Consider the following 23863-nt stretch of genomic DNA (forward strand, 5'->3'; position numbering starts at 1 on the left):
TCTACCCAGCAAGGATCTCATTCAGATTTGATGGAGAAATTAAAACCTTTACAGACAAGCGAAAACTGAGAGAGTTCAGCACCACCAAACCAGCTCTACAACAACTGCTAAAGGAACTTCTCTAGGCAAGAAACAAAAAAGAAGGAAAAGACCTACAATAACGAACCCAAAACAATTAAGAAAATGGGAATGGGAACATACATATCGATAATTACCTTAAATGTAAATGGACTAAATGCTCCCACCAAAAGACACAGATTGGCTGAATGGATACAAAAACAAGACGCATATATTTGCTGTCTACAAGAGACCCACTTCAGACCTAGAGACACATACAGACTGAAAGTAAGGGGATGGAAAAAGGTATTTCATGCAAATGGAAACCAAAAGAAAGCTAGAGTAGCAATTCTCATATCAGACAAAATGGACTTTAAAATAAAGACTATTACAAGAGACAAAGAAGGACACTACATAATGATCAAGGGATCGATCCAAGAAGGAGTTATAACAATTGTAAATATTTATGCACCCAACATAGGAGCACCTCAATACATAAGGCAAATACTAACAGCCATAAAAGGGGAAATTGACAGTAACACAGTCATAGTAGGGGACTTTAACACCCCACTTTCACCAATGGACAGATCATCCAAAATGAAAATAAATAAGGAAACACAAGCTTTAAATGATACATTAAACAAGATGGACTTAACTGATATTTCTAGGACATTCCATCCAAAAACAACAGAATACACATTTTTCTCAAGTGCTCATGGAACATTCTCCAGGATAGATCATATCTTGGGTCACAAATCAAGCCTTGGTAAATTTAAGAAAATTGAAATTGTATCAAGTATCTTTTCTGACCACAATGCTATGAGACTAGATATCAATTACAGGAAAAGATCTGTAAAAAATACAAACACATGGAGGCTAAACAATACACTACTTAATAACGAAGTGATCACTGAAGAAATCAAAGAGGAAATCAAAAAATACCTAGAAACAAATGACAATGGAGACACGACGACTCAAAATCTATGGGATGCAGCAAAAGCAGTTCTAAGAGGGAAGTTTATAGCAATACAATCCTACCTTAAGAAACAGGAAACATCTTGAATAAACAACCTAACCTTGCACCTAAAGCAATTAGAGAAAGAAGAACAAGAAAACCCCAAAGTTAGCAGAAGGAAAGAAATCATAAAAATCAGATCAGAAATAAATGAAAAAGAAATGAAGGAAATGATAGCAAAGATCAATAAAACTAAAAGCTGGTTCTTTGAAAGGATAAACAAAATTGATAAACCATTAGCCAGACTCATCAAGAAAAAAAGGGAGAAGACTGAAATCATAGAATTAGAAATGAAAAAGGAGAAGTAACAGCTGACACTGCAGAAATACAAAAGATCATGAGAGATTACTACAAGCATCTCTATGCCAATAAAATGGACAACCTGGAAGAAATGGACAAATTTTTAGAAAGGCACAACCTGCCAAGACTGAATCAGGAAGAAATAGAAAATATGAACAGAGCAATCACAAGCACTGAAATTGAAACTGTGATTAAAAATCTTCCAACAAGCAAAAGCCCAGGACCAGATGGCTTCACAGGTGAATTCTATCAAACATTTAGAGAAGAGCTATCACCTATCCTTCTCAAACTCTTCCAAAATATAGCAGAGGGAGGAACACTCCCCAACTCATTCTACGAGGCCACCATCACCCTGATACCAAAACCAGACAAGGATGTCACAAAGAAAGAAAACTACAGACCAATATCACTGATGAACATAGATGCAAAAATCCTCAACAAAATACTAGCAAACAGAATCCAATAGCACATTAAATGGATCATACACCATGATCAAGTGGGGTTTATTCCAGGAATGCAAGGATTCTTCAATATACGCAAATCAATCAACGTGATACACCATATTAACAAATTGAAGGAGAAAAACCATATGATCATCTCAATAGATGCAGAGAAAGCTTTTGACAAAATTCAACACCCATTTATGATAAAAACCCTGCAGAAAGTAGGCATAGAGGGAAATTTCCTCAACATAATAAAGGCCATATATGACAAACCCACAGCCAACATCGTCCTCAATGGTGAAAAACTGAAAGCATTTCCACTAAGATCAGGAACAAGACAAGGTTGCCCACTCTCAGCACTCTTATTCAACATAGTTTTGGAAGTTTTAGCCACAGCAATCAGAGAAGAAAAGGAAATAAAAGGAATCCAAATCGGAAAAGAAGTAAAGCTGTCACTGTTTGCAGATGACATGATACTATACATAGAGAATCCTAAAGATGCTACCAGAAAACTACTAGAGCTAATCAATGAATTTGGTAAAGTAGCAGGATACAAAATTAATGCACAGAAATCTCTGGCATTCCTATACACTAAGGATGAAAAATCTGAAAGTGAATCAAGAAAACACTTCCATTTACCATTGCAACAAAAAGAATAAAATATCTAGGAATAAACCTACCTAAAGAGACAAAAGACCTGTATACAGAAAATTATAAGACACTGATGAAAGAAATTAAAGATGATACAAATAGATGGAGAGATATACCATGTTCTTGGATTGGAAGAATCAACATTGTGAAAATGACTCTACTACCCAAAGCAATCGACAGATTCAATGCAATCCCTATCAAACTACCACTAGCATTTTTCACAGAACTAGAACAAAAAATTTCACAATTTGTATGGAAACACAAAAGACCCCGAATAGCCAAAGCAATCTTCAGAACGAAAAACGGAGCTGGAGGAATCAGGCTTCCTGACTTCAGACTATACTACAAAACTACAGTAATCAATACAGTATGGTACTGGCACAAAAACAGAAATATAGATCAATGGAACAGGATAGAAAGCCCAGAGATAAACCCATGCATATATGGTCACCTTATCTTTGATAAAGGAGGCAGGAATGTACAGTGGAGAAAGGACAGCCTCTTCAATAAGTGGTGCTGGGAAAACTGGACAGCTACATGTAAAAGTATGAGATTAGAACACTCCCTAACACCATACACAAAAATAAGCTCAAAATGGATTAAAGACCTAAATGTAAGGCCAGAAACTATAAAACTCTTAGAGGAAAACATAGGCAGGACACTCTATGACATAAATCACAGCAAGGTCCTTTTTGACCCACCTCCTAGAGAAATGGAAATAAAAACAAAAATAAACAAATGGGACCTAATGAAACTTAAAAGCTTTTGTGCAGCAAAGGAAACCATAAACAAGACCAAAAGACAACCCTCAGAATGGGAGAAAATATTTGTAAATGAAGCAACTGACAAAGGATTAATATCCAAAATTTATAAGCAGCTCATGCAGCTTAATAACAAAAAAACAAACAATCCAATCCAAAAATGGGCAGAAGACCTAAATAGACATTTCTGCAAAGAAGATATACAGACTGCCAACAAACACATGAAAGAATGCTCAACATCACTAATCATTAGAGAAATGCAAATCAAAACTACAATGAGATATCATCTCACACCAGTCAGAATAGCCATCATCAAAAAATCTAGAAACAATAAATGCTGGAGAGGGTGTGGAGAAAAGGGAACCCTCTTACACTGTTGGTGGGAATGTAAATTGATACAGCCACTGTGGAGAACAGTATGGAGGTTCCTTAAAAAACTACAAATAGAACTACCATATGACCCAGCAATCCCACTCCTGGGCATATACCCTGAGAAAACCATAATTCAAAAAGAGTCATGTACCAAAATGTTCATTGCCGCTCTATTTACAATAGCCCAGAGATGGAAACAACCTAAGTGTCCATCATCGGATGAATGGATAAAGAAGATGTGGCACATATATACAATGGAATATTACTCAGCCATAAAAAGAAATGAAATTGAGCTATTTGTAATGAGGTGGATAGACCTAGAGTCTGTCATACAGAGTGAAGTAAGTCAGAAAGAGAGAGACAAATACCGTATGCTAACACATATATATGGAATTTAAGAAAAAAAATGTCATGAAAACCTAGGGGTGAAACAGGAATAAAGACACAGACTTACTAGAGAATGGACTTGAGGCTATGGGGAGGGGGAAGGGTAAACGGTGACAAAGCGAGAGAGAGGCATGGACATATATACACTACCAAACGTGAGGTAGATAGCTAGTGGGAAGCAGCCGCATAGCACAGGGAGATCAGCTAGGTGCTTTGTGACCGCCTGGAGGGGTGGGATAGGGAGGGTGGGAGGGAGGGAGACGCCAGCAGGAAGAGATATGGGAACATATGTATATATATATATAACTGATTCATTTTGTTGTGAAGCTGAAACTAACATACCATTGTAAAGCAATTATACTCCAATAAAGATGTTAAAATGAAAAAAAAAATAGTGTTTGAGATAACACTCAATGTTAATTTTAACAAATAATGGCACAGTTATATATTATATTTAATATTATTAGATATCTCATTCTACATTTTAAAGTAAAATACTCTCATCTCACTTAGCATTGGATTACATAACTATAAGAACTAGAGAAATATTTGTGAAAACAGATATACTTCCAAACATTATTTGTGCCATATAATATAATGTCCCTCATTTAAATATTCTTGGGACAGTGTATTAGGAATAATCTTCTAGCACCAATTTAAATAACAATGGTTAACTTCCAGTAAGAACTCCAGGAAATTTATATAGTTGTATTAAAATTTGTGAAGGTAGCAACTATAAAATAGAACTATTTAGACTGGTCAAATGAATAAGAGGTTTTATAAACTATAGTTTAACTTCAAAATATGCAAAACTAATCTGTACCTGGCACTTTCATCTTTTTTTCTTATTTACATAAAGTAGCTCTTTTATGAGCTAAAACAAAGGTCATGTTTTTTGTTACTGACTCAACTTAAAAAAACTTCTTTAAGCATATTCTGAATTTAAATATAAACAGAAATTATCTGTAAGTATTAGGTTAAAAAGCCAGTTTTAATTTTTAAGGCTTCCACTTAGTACTTTGCTCTCCTTTCCTTAAGGGTAAACATTTGGGAAATGAAGCAATAAAATTACAACAAATCATAACATTTTTTGTTTAGCATGTCATGGATCGACACTTCTGATACCTTATTTGAAATACATGTAGCAGTTTTTACACATTCTAATATGTAAAAATCATTCCTACCCTTCTGCGAAAGTTCCTTATTCTTTCCCTTCAGTGTGGCGTGGCCCACAAGCTGCGGCCAGGACAGGCAGAGGAGTGCTCTGAGGGAGCTGTGACCCTGCCTCTCTGCCCGGGACACAGTGCCCCCGGGAAGGGGCGCCCAGGTGACATGGTGGGTGAGGGTGGGGACAGAAAAGAGAGCACTGAGGAGCCCACGAGCCTGGGGTAGACCTGAGACTCTCCTTCCAAAGGCTGCTTCCTTTGCTCTTGCAGCACAAGCAGTGGATGTCATGAGGGGTGCCCTGGAGTCTAGCATTTGCTCTGTTACTTCTGGGTCTCTGTCTGCTCATGTGTAAAATGGGAATAATGCTGCAGACCTTCCTTCTTTAACAAGAAACTTCTTATGTGGGTGAAAGAAAATGGTGATTTCAGAAGTTGAAAAAATTTAGGTATTCCAATTTTATTTAAAGCCATGCAAATATAGTTACTCTACAATAACCTATAAATACCTGAAATCAGTTTAGTTCAACTAAAAATTCATCATTATTATTTTGTTATTCATATATAATCAAGCATAGAAAGGATCAAGCTTTTTAATCCTTATATTTTAAATACTCTGGAAAAATCAATACTTACCTAGTCTCAAGAATAATGAAAATGCCATGATGAGGTATCACCTCATATGGCCTCATCAAAAAGTCCACAGATAACAAATGCTGGAGAGGGTTGGAGAAAAGGGAACCCCCCTACACTGTTGGTGGGAATGTACATTGGTGTAGCCACTATGGAGAACAGTATGGAGGTTCCTTAAAAAACCAAAAATAGAACTACCATATGATCCAGCAACCCACTACTGGGCATATATCCAGAAGAGGAGACAAAAAGTCTAATTCAAAAAGCTACATGCACCCCAATGTTCAGAGCAGCACTATTTACAACAGCCAAGACATGGAAACAACCTAAGTGTCCACTGACAGATGAATGGATAAAGATGGAGTGGTACGCATATACAATGGAATATTACTCAGCCATGAAAAAAAATGAAATAATCCCATTCGCACTAACATGGATGGACCTGGAGATTATCATACTAAGTAAGTCAGACAGACAAAGACAAATATTATACAACACTTCTATGTGGAATCTAAAAAATAATACAAATGAATCTATATACAAAACAGAAACGGAATCACAGACAGAAAACAAACGTACGGTCACCAAAAGGGAGAGGAAGGAAGGGAAGGAGGGATAAACTAGGAGTTTGGGATGAACAGATACAAAGTATTATACATAAAATAGGTAAACAACAAGGACCCACTGTATAGCACAGGGAACTATATTCAATATCTTGTAATAACCTATAATGGAAAATAATGTGAAAAATATATATGTATATAACTGAATCACTTTGCTGTACACCTGGAACACAATGTTGTAAATCAACTACACTTCAATTTAAAAAAAAAGAATAATGAAAATGATGCTGGAAATTCTTATGCATTTGAGTGAAGTGGTAGGGAAGACTTTGCCAGTGTGCACCACTGAACTATTCCTGGAAAAAACTCTCCCTGGAAAAAACTCTCCCTCCTGCCTTCCATTTCTCTAACTTAAAAAAAATAAAGAAGGAGGAGGGGGAATTGTGGCATTGTCTAAGAAAGGAAGAAATCATAATGGAAGTAATAAAGTAAAAAAAAAAAAATTGTTATTTAATAATGTTAAAGAAAAAGATTATCATTTTGGAGGTGAATGTTTATGAGATTTCATCCATTCTCCATTAGTTCTTTGGATGTGACCTTTTAGGCTGATACTTTATAGGATAATTGCATATTCGAGAAGTAGTTCCATTAACTGAGTTTTAATAGTAATTGGTATTTTTCTATCTGTGGGCTGGAGGTATAAAGCCACAAAACACATAGAAATTTAATGTACAAGAGAGGCATTAAATAATGTGAAAACTGATTAATGGTTTAATAATTTTGATTCCAATATTATATTTTGGTTTCTTCACCTATAAAAGAAGTAGTAAGACCTACTAAATTATCAAGTTTTCAAAAATATAATTACAATGGACTTCCCTGGTGGCGCAGTGGTTGAGAGTCCGCCTGCCAACGCAGGGGACACAGGTTCGTGCCCCGGTCCGGGAAGATTCCACATGCCACAGAGTGGCTTGGCCCGTGAGTCATGGCCACTGAGCCTGCACGTCTGGAGCCCGTGCTCCGCAACGGGAGAGGCCACAACAGTGAGAGGCCCGCATACGGCAAAAAAAAAAAATATATATATATATACACACATATATAAAATTACAAGGTAACCACAAGTACTGTGTCCTAAAATAGTCTGTCACTTATAATGAATTTAAAATTACTACTAAACAGATAAGCATTTGCCATAATAGGTCAGATTCACAAGCACTGCTATCATAACACTGTCCACTTTATTAAAAAGCTTTAACCATCTCACCAATGTCTTACAGGCACTTAAGTTTCTTTTTTACTTAAAGTATGGTTTTCAAATCTTCAATTTAATTTCTCCCTACTCTGTTTTCTCAGACTGAGAACACTCTTCTTCACTCTACTCATTTCCATTTTTCACTTTCATCTACAAACTCTTTACTCAACTTTTCAGAACTTCCTTCCAATCTGCTGAGGCAAAATTCTCTTCAGCCTTTCCTGTGTATTCTCTATTTATGCTAGGATTTTTTAATTAAAAAAAAAATTAAAGACACAAATCTATATTTCGCATTGTGTTAGTGCTCAGATTTTCAAATATCGGTTAAAAAGAAACTAACTCAGTAGAGAACCACACTTTACACTTTCTATATAAATGATTTTCAATAAACTATTCACTATTTTTAAAATTTAGATTCTCCTGAGATAAATTAGTGAACAATCGTGAAAATGCACAATTCTGATGATTACTCCAGTGTCTCCCAAAGAAATTAAATATAGAAACTGAAGGGAAAAAAATCTATTTGCCTTATTTCCTAGTAATGGACATTGGACATTGCAGATACGATGTTGCTTGCTTATCAGAATGAAAAAAATCATATAGCAGGTAACATCAATAAAAGGAAACATCATACCTCTGACCTGTCTTTTGAGAAATTTTCTTCCTCACTGCATAGAGAGTTCTGTAAGAACATTCATTCATTCAATTGACATTAACTGGTTCATTCATTCTTTTCATTTATTCCTTTAATCTCAGTCTCTCATTCGCTCAATTGATTGATCAATCAATCAATCACTGAACCTTTTTTTAGTGTGCCAGGCCCTAGAGACACACAGATAAAAAGCAGTTACAGGAGCCAGACAGTCTGGAGTGGGGAGCCACATGTGCAAAGACGACGTGGTACATATACACAATGGACTACGACTCAGCCAGAACAAAGAAAGAAATTTTGCCATTTGCAACAAGATGGGTGGACTTGGAGGGTATTATGCTAAGTGAAGTAAGTCAGAAAGAGAAAGACAAATACTGTACATCATAACTTATAGGTGGAATCTAAAAATGAAAACAAACGTGGCTATAACAAAAAAGAAACAAACTCACAGATACAGAGAACAAACGAGTGGTTACCAGTGGGGAAGGGGGAGGGACAAAAGGGGATTAAGAAGCACAAACTACTATGCATAAAATAAATAAGCTACAAGGATATATTGTACAGCACAGGGAATATAGCCAATATTTTATAATACTTATACATGGAGTATAACCTTTAAAAATTGTGGATCACTATGTTGTATACCTGAAACTTACATAATACTGTAAATCAACTCTACCTCAATGAAAAAAACAATTATAATGCAGTGTGGCTGCCAAGGGAGGAGGGTTTGAGGAGTGGAGAAAGGGGAGCAGGATAATTTTATGCAGAAGATGACGGCCATGGTTTGTTCTAAAGACAATGAGTTTGCCTGATAAAGCACAGGGCAAGGAGCACTTCAACACAAGGAAGCAGCACCCACAGAAAGAAGGAAATTCATGGGCCTTCTAGTACAACCTGCATGGGCAGAGTTCAGGAAAGAAGCGAGTACACTGTGATCAGAACGCCAGGAGAGCTCAGCCCAGACCAGACTACGAGGGGCCGTGGGAATTACAACTCCTTGGACTTAGTAAATGTTCAATAAATGTCTGCTTCACTGATGTTAATTTCTTAATCACCAACAATACCAAGTTTAATTAAAACTAAGAGGTATCTCAGGGAAAATATCTACCTTTTTTTTTTTTGACCCAATATTTTTATTGTTAAGTACAGTAATTCCCTATTGCTACATGAATGAGATCACTACTAGAAAAGGAAAGAATACTGAACACTAAAAGTCATAAGATACTTTAGTCAGCTACAAATATATATACGTTCCTAATATCATTCACGTGCAGCTGAGATAATTCAGTCTGGAATCCTAAACTGTACATAATAACAACTTAATTCAAAAGGAAATATCTGACATACAGGTTTATTCTTCCAAAGGATACTATTTCTCAGCTTTGGTTTTTAATGCTGAAGTGTATCTATGTCTTAGATTATAAGAAATTTAAAAATCCTAAGCTCTTAAACTCTGAGCTGTTCTAAATGGAATGCCTGTATCTGGAAATAAACCTTGTAGAGCTCCTCAGGATTCTGATCAATTGAGGCTGGTTGGCAGGCATGCCTTTTATTCTCATGAAATGCTCCCTGTGTGTCCTCTTTGGGCAGGAGCCTTAAAAATTTAGCAGTAGCTAAATCAACTTGGTAAGCTTTCAAATAGATATTTGGTGGGAAATTAATTTGCTTAAAATGTTTAGTTTTCCAACAGATATAGAGTCTGTTAGCATTTGAGCTACAAAATTGACACCTAATGGATTGGTCTTTTAACTAAAAGTTCACTGTTGAAAAACTTTATACTTCACTTTTCATTGTTTCCTAAATTTTGCCCTACTAAAAAAGCTAAATGGCAATTTAGACTTTTAAAAGTCTATAAAGCCTACTATATAAAGGAATATTAAGATACCGTTGAAGTATGGCAGCATGAAGTCTGTTCAGGTTTTTTGCTACCATAAATTCTGTATAATTATTTTCCAAACAAACTGAGTTCCTACTGAAGGAGAGAAAATATTTATTAAGCACATCTGCATTTCAAAGCTCTTATTCTGAGAACTTTTCTACATAACTGAACAGATTAAAGTAAGATCATTAGTCTGTATTTTTTGGATCTCATTTCTTCAGTAAGAATTAGTTTCCCTGTTTACCTACGCATTACAGCTTTCAGTTTTATCATCGTGCAACAGCAAATTTTGCCAATCGGAGAGACTGTACTATCTTTTTTGGAAAGTACATCACATAACATGTTTTGCTTTATATCTCTCTTCAAAACTGGTAACTATATAGAGTGAAGTAAAAAAGTGTAATCTGTTTTCCTTTCCCAACCATAAGACCTTCTTCTATCTGGGCCAGACTTTGATATTTGCCCCTTGGCTGAGAATCTGCAAATCCAACTTCACACTTAGCTGCAGTGAAGTAGCCCTGCAGGCAGGCCGACTTCAACGAACCACTAGTGGTATCATCATTAAAATCCTGCTGAAGGTCACCATGGCAACCGCCTGCTGAGGCTTCACTGCTGCACTCGGCATCTCCTAATCAGCTACCATGTGAAATGCAAATGCAGACAGTCTGAAAATTAGTCAAGAAGAATAGGGGATGAGGATGCAGATATGTGAAATATTCATGCGCTTCGTGGAAAAAAGAAGACAGCATGAATGACACAACAAAGGACGGCCCCTGACATTCTCGCTATCATTTTGCATGACTATTCACACCCTACTGTATTTCCAGGCCGAGAGTTCTGCAGTTGGCTTTGTGAAGTGCCGTATTTATATTCTATACCCAAAATAGTAATTAAAAATGGCTAACATAATAGCATTAACATCAAATAAAGGTAATACTTCTAAATTACCACCACTGCCTTGTAAGAGTTTGTTCTAATTACCTGAATACCAATGCTGTGAAACAAAAAAACCAAGCGTCATTGATTATCAATATCAAAACTATTAGAAAAAAAAAAGGTACTTTCAACATCCTAGGACCACAAATGCCTTACATATGGTAAAAATTCTTTAGAGATATTTATTATTCAAGTTACATGGACTCACTCTTCCTTATATAAAATTGGAACCGACTGCATTCATTTCACATAGAAAGAGTGCTAAGACCACCTAAAAGGTGAACATTATAATTGTTTCATATTTTTCCTTTGCCCCTTTCCATTTTCCTTGGGCAAAACATCTGCTGCTCATGAGCAGGTGAGATGTCCTAAAACAGTGGTTTCTCTGGGTGGGTCCCCAGTGAGCTTTCCGAAAACAGTTATGTGAACACACTTAGTTAACCTGAGACACTGCTATTCTGCATATCTCCTCCTTAAATATAGATAAAATCATGATGCATTAGGCAAAAATGGGAGACGTTTTGTTCAGTGAAAAACTGGATGTTGGGTGGAGCCCAAACAACTCATTTCAGTGGGCTCCCAAAGCAAGCAAGGATCCAGCTCAGATCTTAACAAGGTAAAGTCCTCTAAGATTTTCAATTCTACCCAATGTACTTTTTACCACATCTACAGTGATAAGCACAAACATTTCCTACAGGAATCTGACTGCAGCAGTGAGGTGGTGATGGGACAGATCTTGTAAAAGCAAAAGGAAGGAGGGTAAAGCTGAAAGAATAAGACTGAGACGCATGCAGCTGAGAGATGTTTGCTTCCACTCTGGGAAAACATGGGCCAAAGGGAGGGAAGGAAGTGGTGCCAGAAGAGAAAGTTACAACTGTGTGCTGCTCTGAGACCATAGGCATGAGGAGGGACCCTGTTAAGAGGGGCCACTGGACATGCTGGTCGCCCAGAGCCTGGCTTCGGCATTAATTCTGCCCTCTGCCGTGTTTAGGAGGCTGCAGTCAGCCGCTGTTCCCATCCCACGTAGGAAGTGGCCGGTGTCACACCACGTGCTGTGCTGTGTTCCTTTCCACGTGATGAACTAACTGTGGTCACCTCTCTAACAGCCAAGCCTCCGAGAGAAGGAAAACGGAATGAAGGTGCTTTCTGCCACCTGTACTTGTCATTTGTATCAATGGATAAAAGAAGATTCTATAATAAAATGCAAACATCAGCAAAATGAACAACATGAACGCATGACTGAAAAATGACTTACCTCCTCTGAATAGTGATCTGAAGGAAGAGGTGGGTAGTCACACTGCTCTATCTTCTTACACAGCGAGTACAAGTTCATTTTGTCGCCATAGAAAGGACTCTGTAACGCAGCCATCTGTAAAATGCTCCCAATGAAACTGATATAGTTACATGGTAACTTTAAGGGAGATTTCATCAAGTATATTACATTGCGGGGGGTGGGGGGGGTAATTACAAATACTTTAAATAAAGTTCTGTAGGCATTTTGTGTTTCATGAATATCCTTTTCAGAGAATTACTGAGTAAGTCCTAAAAAGTCTTACTTCAATTTTTGGTTATTATTTTCAACATTTAAACTTCCCTAAAAGGGAGAAATGGTTAGCATATAATTATTTAAACATATACACACGCACACATACGCAGTATAAAACAGTATTAGAAGAATAAGAAAATAACTTAAGACTCTTTGTAAATACAATGCTACAGGAACGACTAGTATATCTCATGACTAGACAGACATCACTGGTATATATCAACCATGTAATGGTCACAATACAACAAAAATGAAACTGAAGTTAAAACTGAATTATAATCTAGCAATGCTTGGGGAACAGAACACATAGCATTTTATTTCACACGACAGTTTCTGTAGGAAAAGGTTATTTTGAGATAAAAAATGTCTTCTCAGTCTGAATGTTATAACTGATCCTCAACTAGTTCACAATGAATTAGAACTGCTTTTCTTTTTTGATGATGTCTCGAAAACACGAAATGTGCTCAAAAGCCCTAGGAGTCTAGCCGCTACTTCAAGGCATCCAAATGAGATTTTTATGTAGGAAAAAAAAACGACTCTAAGAATGAATGCCTTTTAAAAAGACATTATTGAATTTAACTTTAAGACCAGGTTCTAACTTGACCTGATTTCAGGTGTGAGCAAGGACTGCGGTTAGCAGGGTTACAAACTAAAAATTCAATTGAAAATGTTCGCCTCCTGAATCTTTGAACTGCGGGCGCGAGACTACAACACGGAGTACGACGCTGCCCCCAAGTCAGTCACCCTTTTCTACATGTGCTAATAAGTTTGATTTTGGAAGGACAATGTGTACATTCCCCAGACAGGCTGGGCGTGCGTGCAACACGCTGGGCCGAGCAGTGCTCCTTGGTGGGGTGGGCGTCGGCGGGGACACATGAGCTGCGAATGGCTCTCATCTGTCTGGGCCGCTGCAGGCAGAGCTTAACTCCTTCCCGGCCTGGACCGCGGGGCTGGGGGGGAAGCAGAGCTCAGAGCCGCCCGGCAGCCCTTTCCTAGATCTCCTGCAAAACCGCCTTAGGAACAGGTGTTCCCCACGAAGAGAAGAAACCCCCAAACAAGGTGCATGTCCCTAAACATACAAATTTCCACTCCATTTGAGAGGAAATTTCTAGAAGAGGGGCTACAATAATAATAACATGTTTTGCTGAAATGCAAGGACACTTTATGATAAAACACAATCTTTAAAATGCCCCCCTTGAAAAATAGACTGTGTGTATAAACTACTGTCTCTCCGTGTTTGCAAAAACCCTAAGTAAACGTCCGTATATTCATTATCATGTGCCAGGAGTTCATTACAGTACTTTTGTCTCAATACTGCAGTGTTAAAAAAAAAAAATCTGAATGTCCCCTAAGGAGTTAAACAGGAATAGTATATTTTCATGCATCTCCTGCTTTGACAGATGAAAAATGTCAACTGTCCTGTTTTTATTTTCAAGCTTTTGCACTATTCATCTGGTTCATTAGTGCATCTCGATGCTGCCCCTGACAGCTGCTCGCCCTCTCCTCCCAGCAGCTGAATTTTTCAGGCTAATTTGATCCTCCACACTGAGACGATCGCTAGAATGATTGACTTGCTCCCTGACCTCCAGGGTCCGACTTCCCTGATTAGTATTCTGGGGGTGTTGGAGGGACGAAAGCCCACTGTCTGTCTTTGGGGCTGGTGGCAGCTCTCTTTTTTTTTTGAACTGTAAGCCACCAACCTACAACCCTGGAAGGATGCAATTGCTGCACTGAACAATAAAGGAAATGTGTAAAACCTACTTTTCCATGTAAAGGTCCGTGTAGCAAAAGCACAGCATCTTGATTTTAATTAGTAAAGTCTACTTTGTTGCATATCAATTAAAACTGTACTGCTAGTTTTTTTTTTTGAGGTTTCAGGAATATCTGAAAGTCTAATTTTCTGAGTTTAAAATACGTTTTCAAAAAAGCCTTCCCACTCCTTCGTTGTGAATGGTAAATTCTTAGTGGAATACAATATAAAATATCGATGTGACGCTATGGCCAATTTTTTAAAGCTAAACTACTGGGCATTTTTATTGGCATTCTATTAATACAGAACCAGAAAGATATACAGCATCAAGGTAAATTAAATCCTTAGAAAAATGCTAGTTCTTCCCAATCACCTGCACAGAGCAACTAAGGAAATGTGCTGAGCTGAAAACTAATGTTACCATGTTAAATACTGTAACTCAGAACCATCCACAACACATAACACACATGAATGGAGGAGTGTCCAAAGAAATAATTTTTATTTTGGTGTTCAAGTATACATAAAAATGGGACACTGCCTCTCAAAGGCAAATCCAGAATGTGAAGAATTATTTCAGTTTTGACATGGGAGTCTGCTGGTCCTACAATAATTAGCAAACTTCCCAAAAAATGCTTATTACCTCAACTGAACTTTTTCTTTTTCATTGCTAAATTTAATTTCTTTAGTGGAAACCAATTTGCTGTTTACTTTTAGGTGTATAAAGGGAAAATGTTGCTTTGATAATATTATTAGACTACGGCCTGAAGGAATCTAAGGTCACCTAAACAGGTATAAAATATTTTAAAATGTACAAAGTGCCTTTTAAACTTTACAATAACTTAATATAATCAAATCAGTGCAACACTGTTCCAACCTATTAACATAATATAGTAAGCATAAATCTCTTTTAATCTCATGTGAATATGTACAAACATGTATTTTGTTCTATCACTAATTCATAACTTTTCTTAATAAAAATTATCCTAAGGATGTTCTTTAAGAACATTTTTAAAATCTCTTTCTTTTTAAGTGGTCATTAGTTTATTTAGTAGGAAGAACAATCTCAGGTTCCTTAAATTAAGGAAATTTGAACCTGCAATCTGTAAAATAATAATTAAAGATTATGATACACATTTTAAAAAACCTTCTGCTGCTCTACTTCCAAGTAAAGGTGGAACAATTAAAATAGATGATCTCATCATATATTTCATTTAAGTCAGGAAGACAAGAGACATAAAATAAAGAGTAAGAAATACACTGGTTTCTACCTATCCAGTTCAGATTTCCTTTGTATACCTTAAAATATGAAAATGATTCAATGTATTATTTTCCTTCATTTTATTTTATTAAAAGAGTTACCGAGATGTAGGTTAAGTTTTAGTTAACAGCTTTGACTGAAAGCCTACATTCCTAGGAAAATTACCATTCAATTAAAGAAGTAAATTACAGAAGTCCCTAGCATGAGTGTTCTCTGATACCATTACTATATAACATGAATATAAAATGTGCTCATAGCATGCTTTCTTCTCTTCACTCAAACTGTCACACTGCAATACTTGCTAGAGGATCTATCTACATGATTCCATCTTCCTTTGATAAATTATCACCAGTAGAACAGGTGAGAGAGAGTATTTCACTGAGCTTTACCAATATAAACCGTTACTCACGGAAACTAAGTGATAACCTAGAAGAATTATCTGTCTACAAACTATCCTTAAAGCTGAATTAATCTACATAAAAGTGAAAAAAAATGTGACAAAGCTATTTACTATGCTTTCATATTTTACATCCATTCTATTATATCCATCCTGTTATGCATGGGCAACAGTTTTTTTTTTTTAGTAGATCTTCAAATGTGTATTTTTATAAGTAAGATTATATAGCAACAGTATATTAACATAAAAAACATTTAAGAAATAAAACTCCCATCAAAAGGAAACAATTTAAAATTATATTAGAGGAAGTAAATGTGTAGAAATGTACAGTTACTAAATTTCATTATACGAACAGTTACTAAGTCAATGAATTAACTTCCTCATAATTAAAAAGCTAATTCTTAAACATCACCCAGAAAAAAATAACTATATACTATTAGGATAGGGGAAGTATATTCCAGTAAGTAAAACCTCTTCAATATATGGAATTTATCACCATTACCTACCTCATACAGTAGACAGCCAAGGGACCAGATGTCAGATTTGAAGTTGTACCCATTTTCATGTATTCTCTCTGGAGACATGTAATAAGGTGTACCCACTGCAGAAAGAAACCAAATAAAACAAGAGAAGGAAAAGAATGAAGATGCCGCTGGGCTAAGAAATTACATCCAAAATTCCAGATTTAAAATGTCATCAAAATAATTCATTAGGATCAGAAGATTGCGCTGGGGAATACTCAAAACTTTTAAACTTCCTCTTTCCTCCCTGATCCTTGAACAGCATGTTTACAACTATCCCACTTTAAAAAGGGTGTGGTGGGTTACACTTTATTTCCTTTTGATCAATTCAGGGAGAATCTAGGGAGCACAACTAAAGAAAAAGAAAGGAATTCTAACACGAAAATCTACTAAGTGACTCACATTGATTTCATTTCTTGATTTTTTTAAACATGGCTTGTATATCCCAAATAATTAAACATGATGATATAATAATTTTAAAATAAACAGCAATACATAACTGAGTAGAGTACGTATAAATAAATCATACTTATTAACTTTTACAGAAACATCCCTTAGAACATTGTTGTGACTCTTAAAATTACAAATGATATAATCATTAACCTTCAGTACCTTACTCCCACTTTAGAAAGAATAAAACAGACTTTTGTACATCAAAGGGTTATATAATAACATATGTGAAAGGTCACTGACATCTCTGAAAAAATGTCCGAGACTATTGCTACTGAGAACTTTATAGAGACAAGATACTCCGGATAATTTGGGGGTTTGCTTGTTTCGATGTGTGAGTACATTTTTTGTTTTTTTATGACCATTTTAGAAAATGTGAACATAATATAAGGAATGCTAATATAATACATTTAATTTAAAATGTATTAAATATCTTAAAATAAGTAAGACATATACATTATATTTTGAAGGCTAAAAAACATTGAAGTGACTTTGGAAGTGAATATCTTAAGTCTCAAACTTAGATGACTATTATTTCACCATCTGCCTAAAGCTTTTTGCCAAATAGAAAATCAAAGTTTGAGAACAATATTTAGAAATTTTACTTGCTTGAGGCAACAGCTACCAAAACTATGCTGCTGCTCACAGAGAAAAGCACATTCCCTTCTTCTACTAATTTTTAAGTACTCCCTAGGAGTTAGTAAATCCAATGAGAGTGTAACTCAGAATGCTGAACAGCGGTGTTTCGTCAGAGGCAACAAGAAGAGGCACATCAACAGTCAAAGCATCATCCTCAAAGGCATCATCCTCTTCTTCCAAAAGAATGAAGTTATAACCTAACGGTTGTGTGGAAACTATGCTGGGCTAAAAGCTGAAAACATCATGAACCAGCTATTCACAAGAAATCCGATCTATACTGGAATCCATTTTTCCTAGTAATGGATGGTCCTAGTCAGAATGGATGAAAGGGAGGTACTTACAGAAGTGAAGAAGTGAAAAAAGGAGTATGCAAACAGGAGGATAAAAGAAATTTAAAGTATGAAGTATTCGGACATGATATTTGAGGCAAACTTTAAGAAAGAAATGATTTAATTGCAGCATTTCCTCTGAAGACAAACAAGTAAGTTTGCCAAATTCTCTCAGGGTGAGAAAAGCCAAGAAACTTTTAGAAATGGCTAGGTTTAAAGAATTTGCATTATTATTGAGTCAGATAAACACAAGCTCTGCAGCTTTGGGCACTGTGGCCCCTTCCACTTGTAGTTTTCACAAGAGACACCAACTGTGGGCATACTGAACGCTCTCCATTCAAGGGGGGAGGGGTACAGCTGGAATAATAAATGGCTCTGTACAGGCTCCCGGACGTGAAGCCAGTGACTTGCAGTGAGGGATGTGCAGAGAGAGGCTTCACGGAATCCACAGGGGGCGACTGAAAACAGTGAGGCTTGAAGGTTCAGAGTTTACCAAAAGCAAAGGTAATTTTAACCAGTAGCTCTGGGAAACCTGCTGATACATTAGGGGTTTGATGTGAGTGTGAAAGATTGATGAGAGGGAAAAAGAAGAACAAATGCTTGCATTTTACAGAGATTAGCCCCAGCATCACACCTTAACTGCCACACAGACCCAACACACGGCCGGCCTGAGAGCCAAGGAGGCAGAGAAGCGGGATGATTAGGAATCCCACTAAACTAAACCTAAAACCTGAAAAACTGCAAGGTACAGAAGAGCCTCTTAGGGCGCTGCTGGAGGTCATTACCAACAGTTACACACAGAGTTAACGCTGTGGCTTTAAACCCAGACGAAGGTTCTCCTTCATATTACCAGCAACCAGCGTCTTTATACTAAATACGCATGTTTGGGTATTTCAATTATGTGTATCTTGCGTATATAATAAAATGGAAATCTGAGTATGCTACTCATCTCTCTGACCGACACATCATGTCCAAAAGCGTCATTAAGTGGGAAAGGAGAAAGTCTGCCTCCTGCACTATGATTACTGATGGGACAGACTCATCACTAAGCGCTGAGCCCGGGTGCGAGAGGCAGGTCTTGCCCCCCACCCCATGTCTCCCTGACCTGCCCCCGCAGGGCGCCTCCGTCCTGGACGCCGACACTGAGCACAGGCTGGGCCCCTGCCCATCCTCGCCCGTCTCTACTGGGCACAGAGCCGCAAAGTTTAAGTGCCCAGGAAAATGCGAAATGCGTTTAAATGCAGTGAGACGTTCTCCACATTTCAAACTTAATGAATACATGATTATTTCCTAAAAACCTTTTTTTCTAAAATTCATGACAGCTGTGTGTATTAGTGCTGTTGCCTCAAGAATGTGGTGACTTCTTAACGACTGTACAAGACAAGGGGGCGGTGCAGAGTGACATGATTAGACACTAAAACGACCACGCAAAGTACTATGCGTTGAGGAGCCTCAGATGGCAGGACGCATGATTCCACTAGTCTTTCCAGAATGCGTGGCTGGAGGTAAAACGGGAATATATTTCACTGCAGCAGATACTTAATGTCATTTTAACCTCCTGACAGGAGTAAAAGTGAGTAAGAAACGGATGATAACATTATAAAACACAGAAAGTCTGATACTAGAGGAAAATTGTTAACAACTGAAAATGCTATCTGACCCTTCTTTATAATAAGACAGTCATTCAAATATTAAAAAAAAATCCATTACGTTGACTTATTCTAGCTATATGAGAAAAGTTTTAAATGGGAAGTACTCTATTAACAATAAATACATCCTAAAATGTATCCTTAACAAAATGAAGACTGATTTTCGCAAGTTCTACAATATGTTTAAGAAAGCCAAAAACTTCTCTTAACATGCTATTATAGAATAAACTAATAACTTTCAATTCATCAGAGTAAGTTACATACAGAATTTTTTCAATAGTTTATAAACATTTAGCAATTTCTGCAAAGACTTGAATGAGAAAAAAATAATAGAACCACTGAAGCATCTTTTTATGTGGTTAGATTTGGGTTGCTATTTTTTTGTTTTGTTTTAAGTAAGGGAGGAAAGGAAAAATCAGTCAAAGGTCAGGAAATCTGTTTCACATGTTACCTTTGCCACCAACTAACTAGGACCACTTAACTTCTCTTTTTATTACTTTCCTCATCTGTAAGGTGCAGTGATGAAGAAGATGAGATCGTTTCTGAGATCTCTTTGCTCTCAAATTCTCCAGCACTCATAAAAACCCTGCAAACACCCATACAGAAAGTGAAGTGGAAAAAAGTAATATATTCCTGTTTTAAACTATTACCTAGGACAGTTGACTGAAATGTTTTATGTCAGAGGGTAGAAACAAGCAAATTCAGTTTAGAAATGTTGCTTCTTTCTCTCAGAACAAACTGCAGAAAAGAAAGCTTTGAACATTCCTTGTTGGGAGAACTGAAAGGACACAATTCATCTTAAACCTCAATTTGATTTAAACACACACACACACACACACACACACACACACGAACACACACAACTTCAGGGAATAGGAATTAATTTTCGTTTTTTCCTTCTTACTCTTAAGCCAGCCCAGAAATTATGTTGGCAGACGCCATGGAGGCCAAATTTACTTAATTGTAAGGAGTATTATCTGAGGTCAGTACAGAATGGCTGAGTGGTAGATCAATATTTCTTCTACAAAAGACATTTGTTAAATAAATTTTTCATCTTTCAAGTGTAACTGATAACATTTAAAAACCCAGAAAATTTTCTAGTTACTGTTTCTCTGCTCCAGGCACTGTGTTAAATGGATCACATGTGTTACCTTGCTGAGCTTTTTAACAGTTTATCAGGGCCCACACTGTTCTAGGTGCTGGGGAGACAGAAGTAAACAGGCTGAATCCTTGTCTTCATGGGGCTCACTGGCTAGTGAAATGGGGGCTATTATGAGGTAGTTTATGAATTATTTTATTTTTGGCCACATTGGGTCTCCGTTGCTGCGCACGGGCTTTCTCTAGTTGCGGTGTGCGGGGGCTACTCTTCGCTGCGGTGCACGGGCTTCTCATTGTGGTGGCTTCTCTTGTTGCGGAGCACAGGCTCTAGGCACGCGGGCTTCAGTAGTTGTGGCACGAGGGCTCAGCAGTTGTGGCTCGTGGGCTCTAGAGTGCAGGCTTGGTAGTTGCGGCGCACGGGCTTAGCTGCTCCGCGGCATGTGGGATCTTCCCAGACCAGGGCTCGAACCCGTGTCCCCTGCATTGGCAGGTGTATTCTTAACCACTGCGCCATCAGAGGAGTCCCCAAGAGGTAGTTTAATGAGATGTTACTACTATTATTCTTGTTGTAGAGAGGACGCAAAAGGAAGTCAGGTAATTTGCCAAAGATCACGAAGCTAGTAAGGTGTGGATGTAGAATTCAAGCCAGGTCATTCTGTCCCTTGCATTTAAACAGTTATTTCATTAAAATTGACGACTGGGAAAAAAAAGTCTGTATCTTTCCAAATTAAGCAGCAGAGAACTCTTCTACAAGTCTCAGCATGTACACACCAAAGGCCAGGAGTGAGGGTCAGGGTTCAGTGCTTCTCTGCAGCTACTCTGCTTCAAATAGATACTTTTTATGGTAGCTGAGAGGTTAAACATGCACAGTTTACAATTAGATAACAGCTTCTTCCCAGCCTGATTATTTAAGTCAAGAAAGGACTGCAAGTTAAAAATAAATCAGTGAAAGTAGTCTTTAGTACTGACCAGGCATATGCTGCCTTTAAGCCTCCAAACCACGCTGAACTATGATGGGGTACACGCCAAGGAAAGACCCACAGAGAGGTGCTAGGGAAGGTGTGGGAAGGACAAGCACGTGACCACAGGTGGCACTTGGCACCAAAAATGAAACTGCTTTAAAGCCTGGTTCAAGAACACTAATTTTCCGAGTTGTAATCAGAGGATATATCACACTTGGAAATAGTGTGGGGAGCATGAATTGTACACTCAAGAGACCCCAGTGTGAAAATTCTGATGCTGGTGGAAGGACGGCCATGCGTTTACTCAGCTGGCAACATTACAAAATCAGAGAACCATTGTCTCATTTTGAAAGGGAAAGAGGAGTTCAAGCAACCCTGTAACGCAAACAACAACGACAACCACAACACAATTTCCCCCCAAGAGGTTTCAAGTATTTGTCCAGCACAAGGACCAGTATCAGAGCCCCCTAGCCAGCTCTTTGTAAAAATCTATTCCATCCTCAGGAGGTACAACAAGCATATATAATAACTAAATCACACACGTACATGCAAAAAGGAAACTATCTTTGCTCTTCCGGGAGACATTAAGAAAGCAAGTAAAATGCCATATTAGAACATGATTAAGCCGTTTTTTTTTTTTTCTCCTTTTCACTAGAGCAAGCCGTCAGACAGGAAACACTTCACTGTAAATAATAAATGCAACTTTGATGCAAGTAGATTTGCTTGAATAGCAGATAACTACCCTTAATTACTTACATATACCTTTGGAGTACATAATGTGGTTATATCTTATGGCAGTTTAATTTTTCTAATTAAGTTTTGTTAAAATTGCTTTCTATTTCTGTCCATGAGGAGGCAAGGCACTCAAAAGCAAGACTGGCACAAAGGAGAGACGACCCTTGAGAATTAAACAAGCTTTTGTAAATAATTAAAAAAAAAAAAGAACTGTTAATAAACTAATAGTAATGATAGAAAAGGACTTGCCTGCAAAACTTACATGAATGCAAGTGTGGTATTTTCTCCCTTGAAAAGTAAACACATATCACTGATGAAAGTCTATAATTAAAAATGGGAAATTTTAACGTTAAGACATCTGTCTAAAAAAGAAAGTGCTTCATTTCAGTACTGTGAACTTCCATTAAAACCTCTGACTTTTAAACCACGTCACCTTACCGGGCTTTAGAGGAGGACACCAAAGACTCTCCAGCCGTTAGGCCGACTAATCCGGGGAGGCGGGCAGCACTTTGGCACCTGGTGTTACGCCGCGAACGTCACATCACACGGCAAAGGGATCTGAAGCTAGGGAGACTACCCTGGCCTGTCCGTGACATTTGCAAGGGCAGGGGCAGGGGAGATTCCAAGTGTGAGAGGGTCTCCACCTGCCACTGCGGGACTTGAAGATGGAGGAAGGAGGAGAAGCCAATGAGGGCAGCTTCAGAAGGTGAGGCAGCCTCGGGAGGACACAGGAAGGAAAAAGGGGCCTGGGTCTGGCAACACCGAAGACCTGGATTCTGCCAACAACCCGGATAAGTCACCCCTCGAAGCTCCAGAAAAAAATGCCATTCTGCAGGCACCCTGATGTTAGCCGGGTGAGAGCCATGTTGGAATTCTGACCTACAGAACTGCAAAAATAATAAATCTGTTGGTTTAAGCCACTGCATTTGTGGGAATTTGTTAGGGCACCAATAGGAAAGAAACACAAATGCACCGACGATTCATTCACGCGTCACGTGGGCCAATTCCACGTGCCGAGCCAGCCACAGGCCAAGAACCCCACAGGAAATGCTTGTGGTCTAAAGCATCCTCGACCTCTACGAGTTCACTGGACAGTCTGGGGATGCGATGAGGTACATTCTTTGAGGGTATTTTTTTGGAGGGGGGGTAGAAGCCAATACATTTACCATAAGAAGAATAAAATAATAAAATGGTGATCTTTTATCATTTAAAAGAGCTCTGGTTGTTCACTAACTGATAAGGACCCTAAACCAGGTAATCACAACCACTTTAAAGATTTGAATTAGAGATGCAGAAGAGAAAGCAGTTCATGTGCTACATGGCACTCAGTCCACAGCTGGTGTTTGAAGTTGGGTGAGTAATAATTATTATTATAAATGTTTTAAATTGGCCAAAATAAGGTCCCTATCACAAGTACATCCAGGAGGGAAAATTACAGATTTATTGATCAAGAGAAAACTCA

General features: G+C 37.7%; 1 protein-coding gene across 3 annotated transcripts in view; it reads right to left on the minus strand.

Moving 5' to 3' along the window:
• NEK7 (NIMA related kinase 7) overlaps positions 1-23863 on the minus strand; it is a 150615-nt gene that overhangs the window by 16140 nt on the left and 110612 nt on the right. For all 3 annotated transcript variants that reach the window (XM_082651209.1, XM_082651210.1, XM_082651208.1), the window contains exons 8-9: positions 16525-16619; positions 12323-12436 (exon numbers count right to left, since the gene is read on the minus strand). In XM_082651209.1, coding sequence (XP_082507335.1) covers positions 12323-12436; positions 16525-16619 — 209 coding nt within the window. The remainder of the gene's footprint in view (positions 1-12322; positions 12437-16524; positions 16620-23863) is intronic.

The sequence above is a fragment of the Grampus griseus genome (genome assembly GCF_964374135.1).
Source record: "Grampus griseus genome assembly, chromosome: 1".
NCBI lineage: Eukaryota > Metazoa > Chordata > Mammalia > Artiodactyla > Delphinidae > Grampus > Grampus griseus.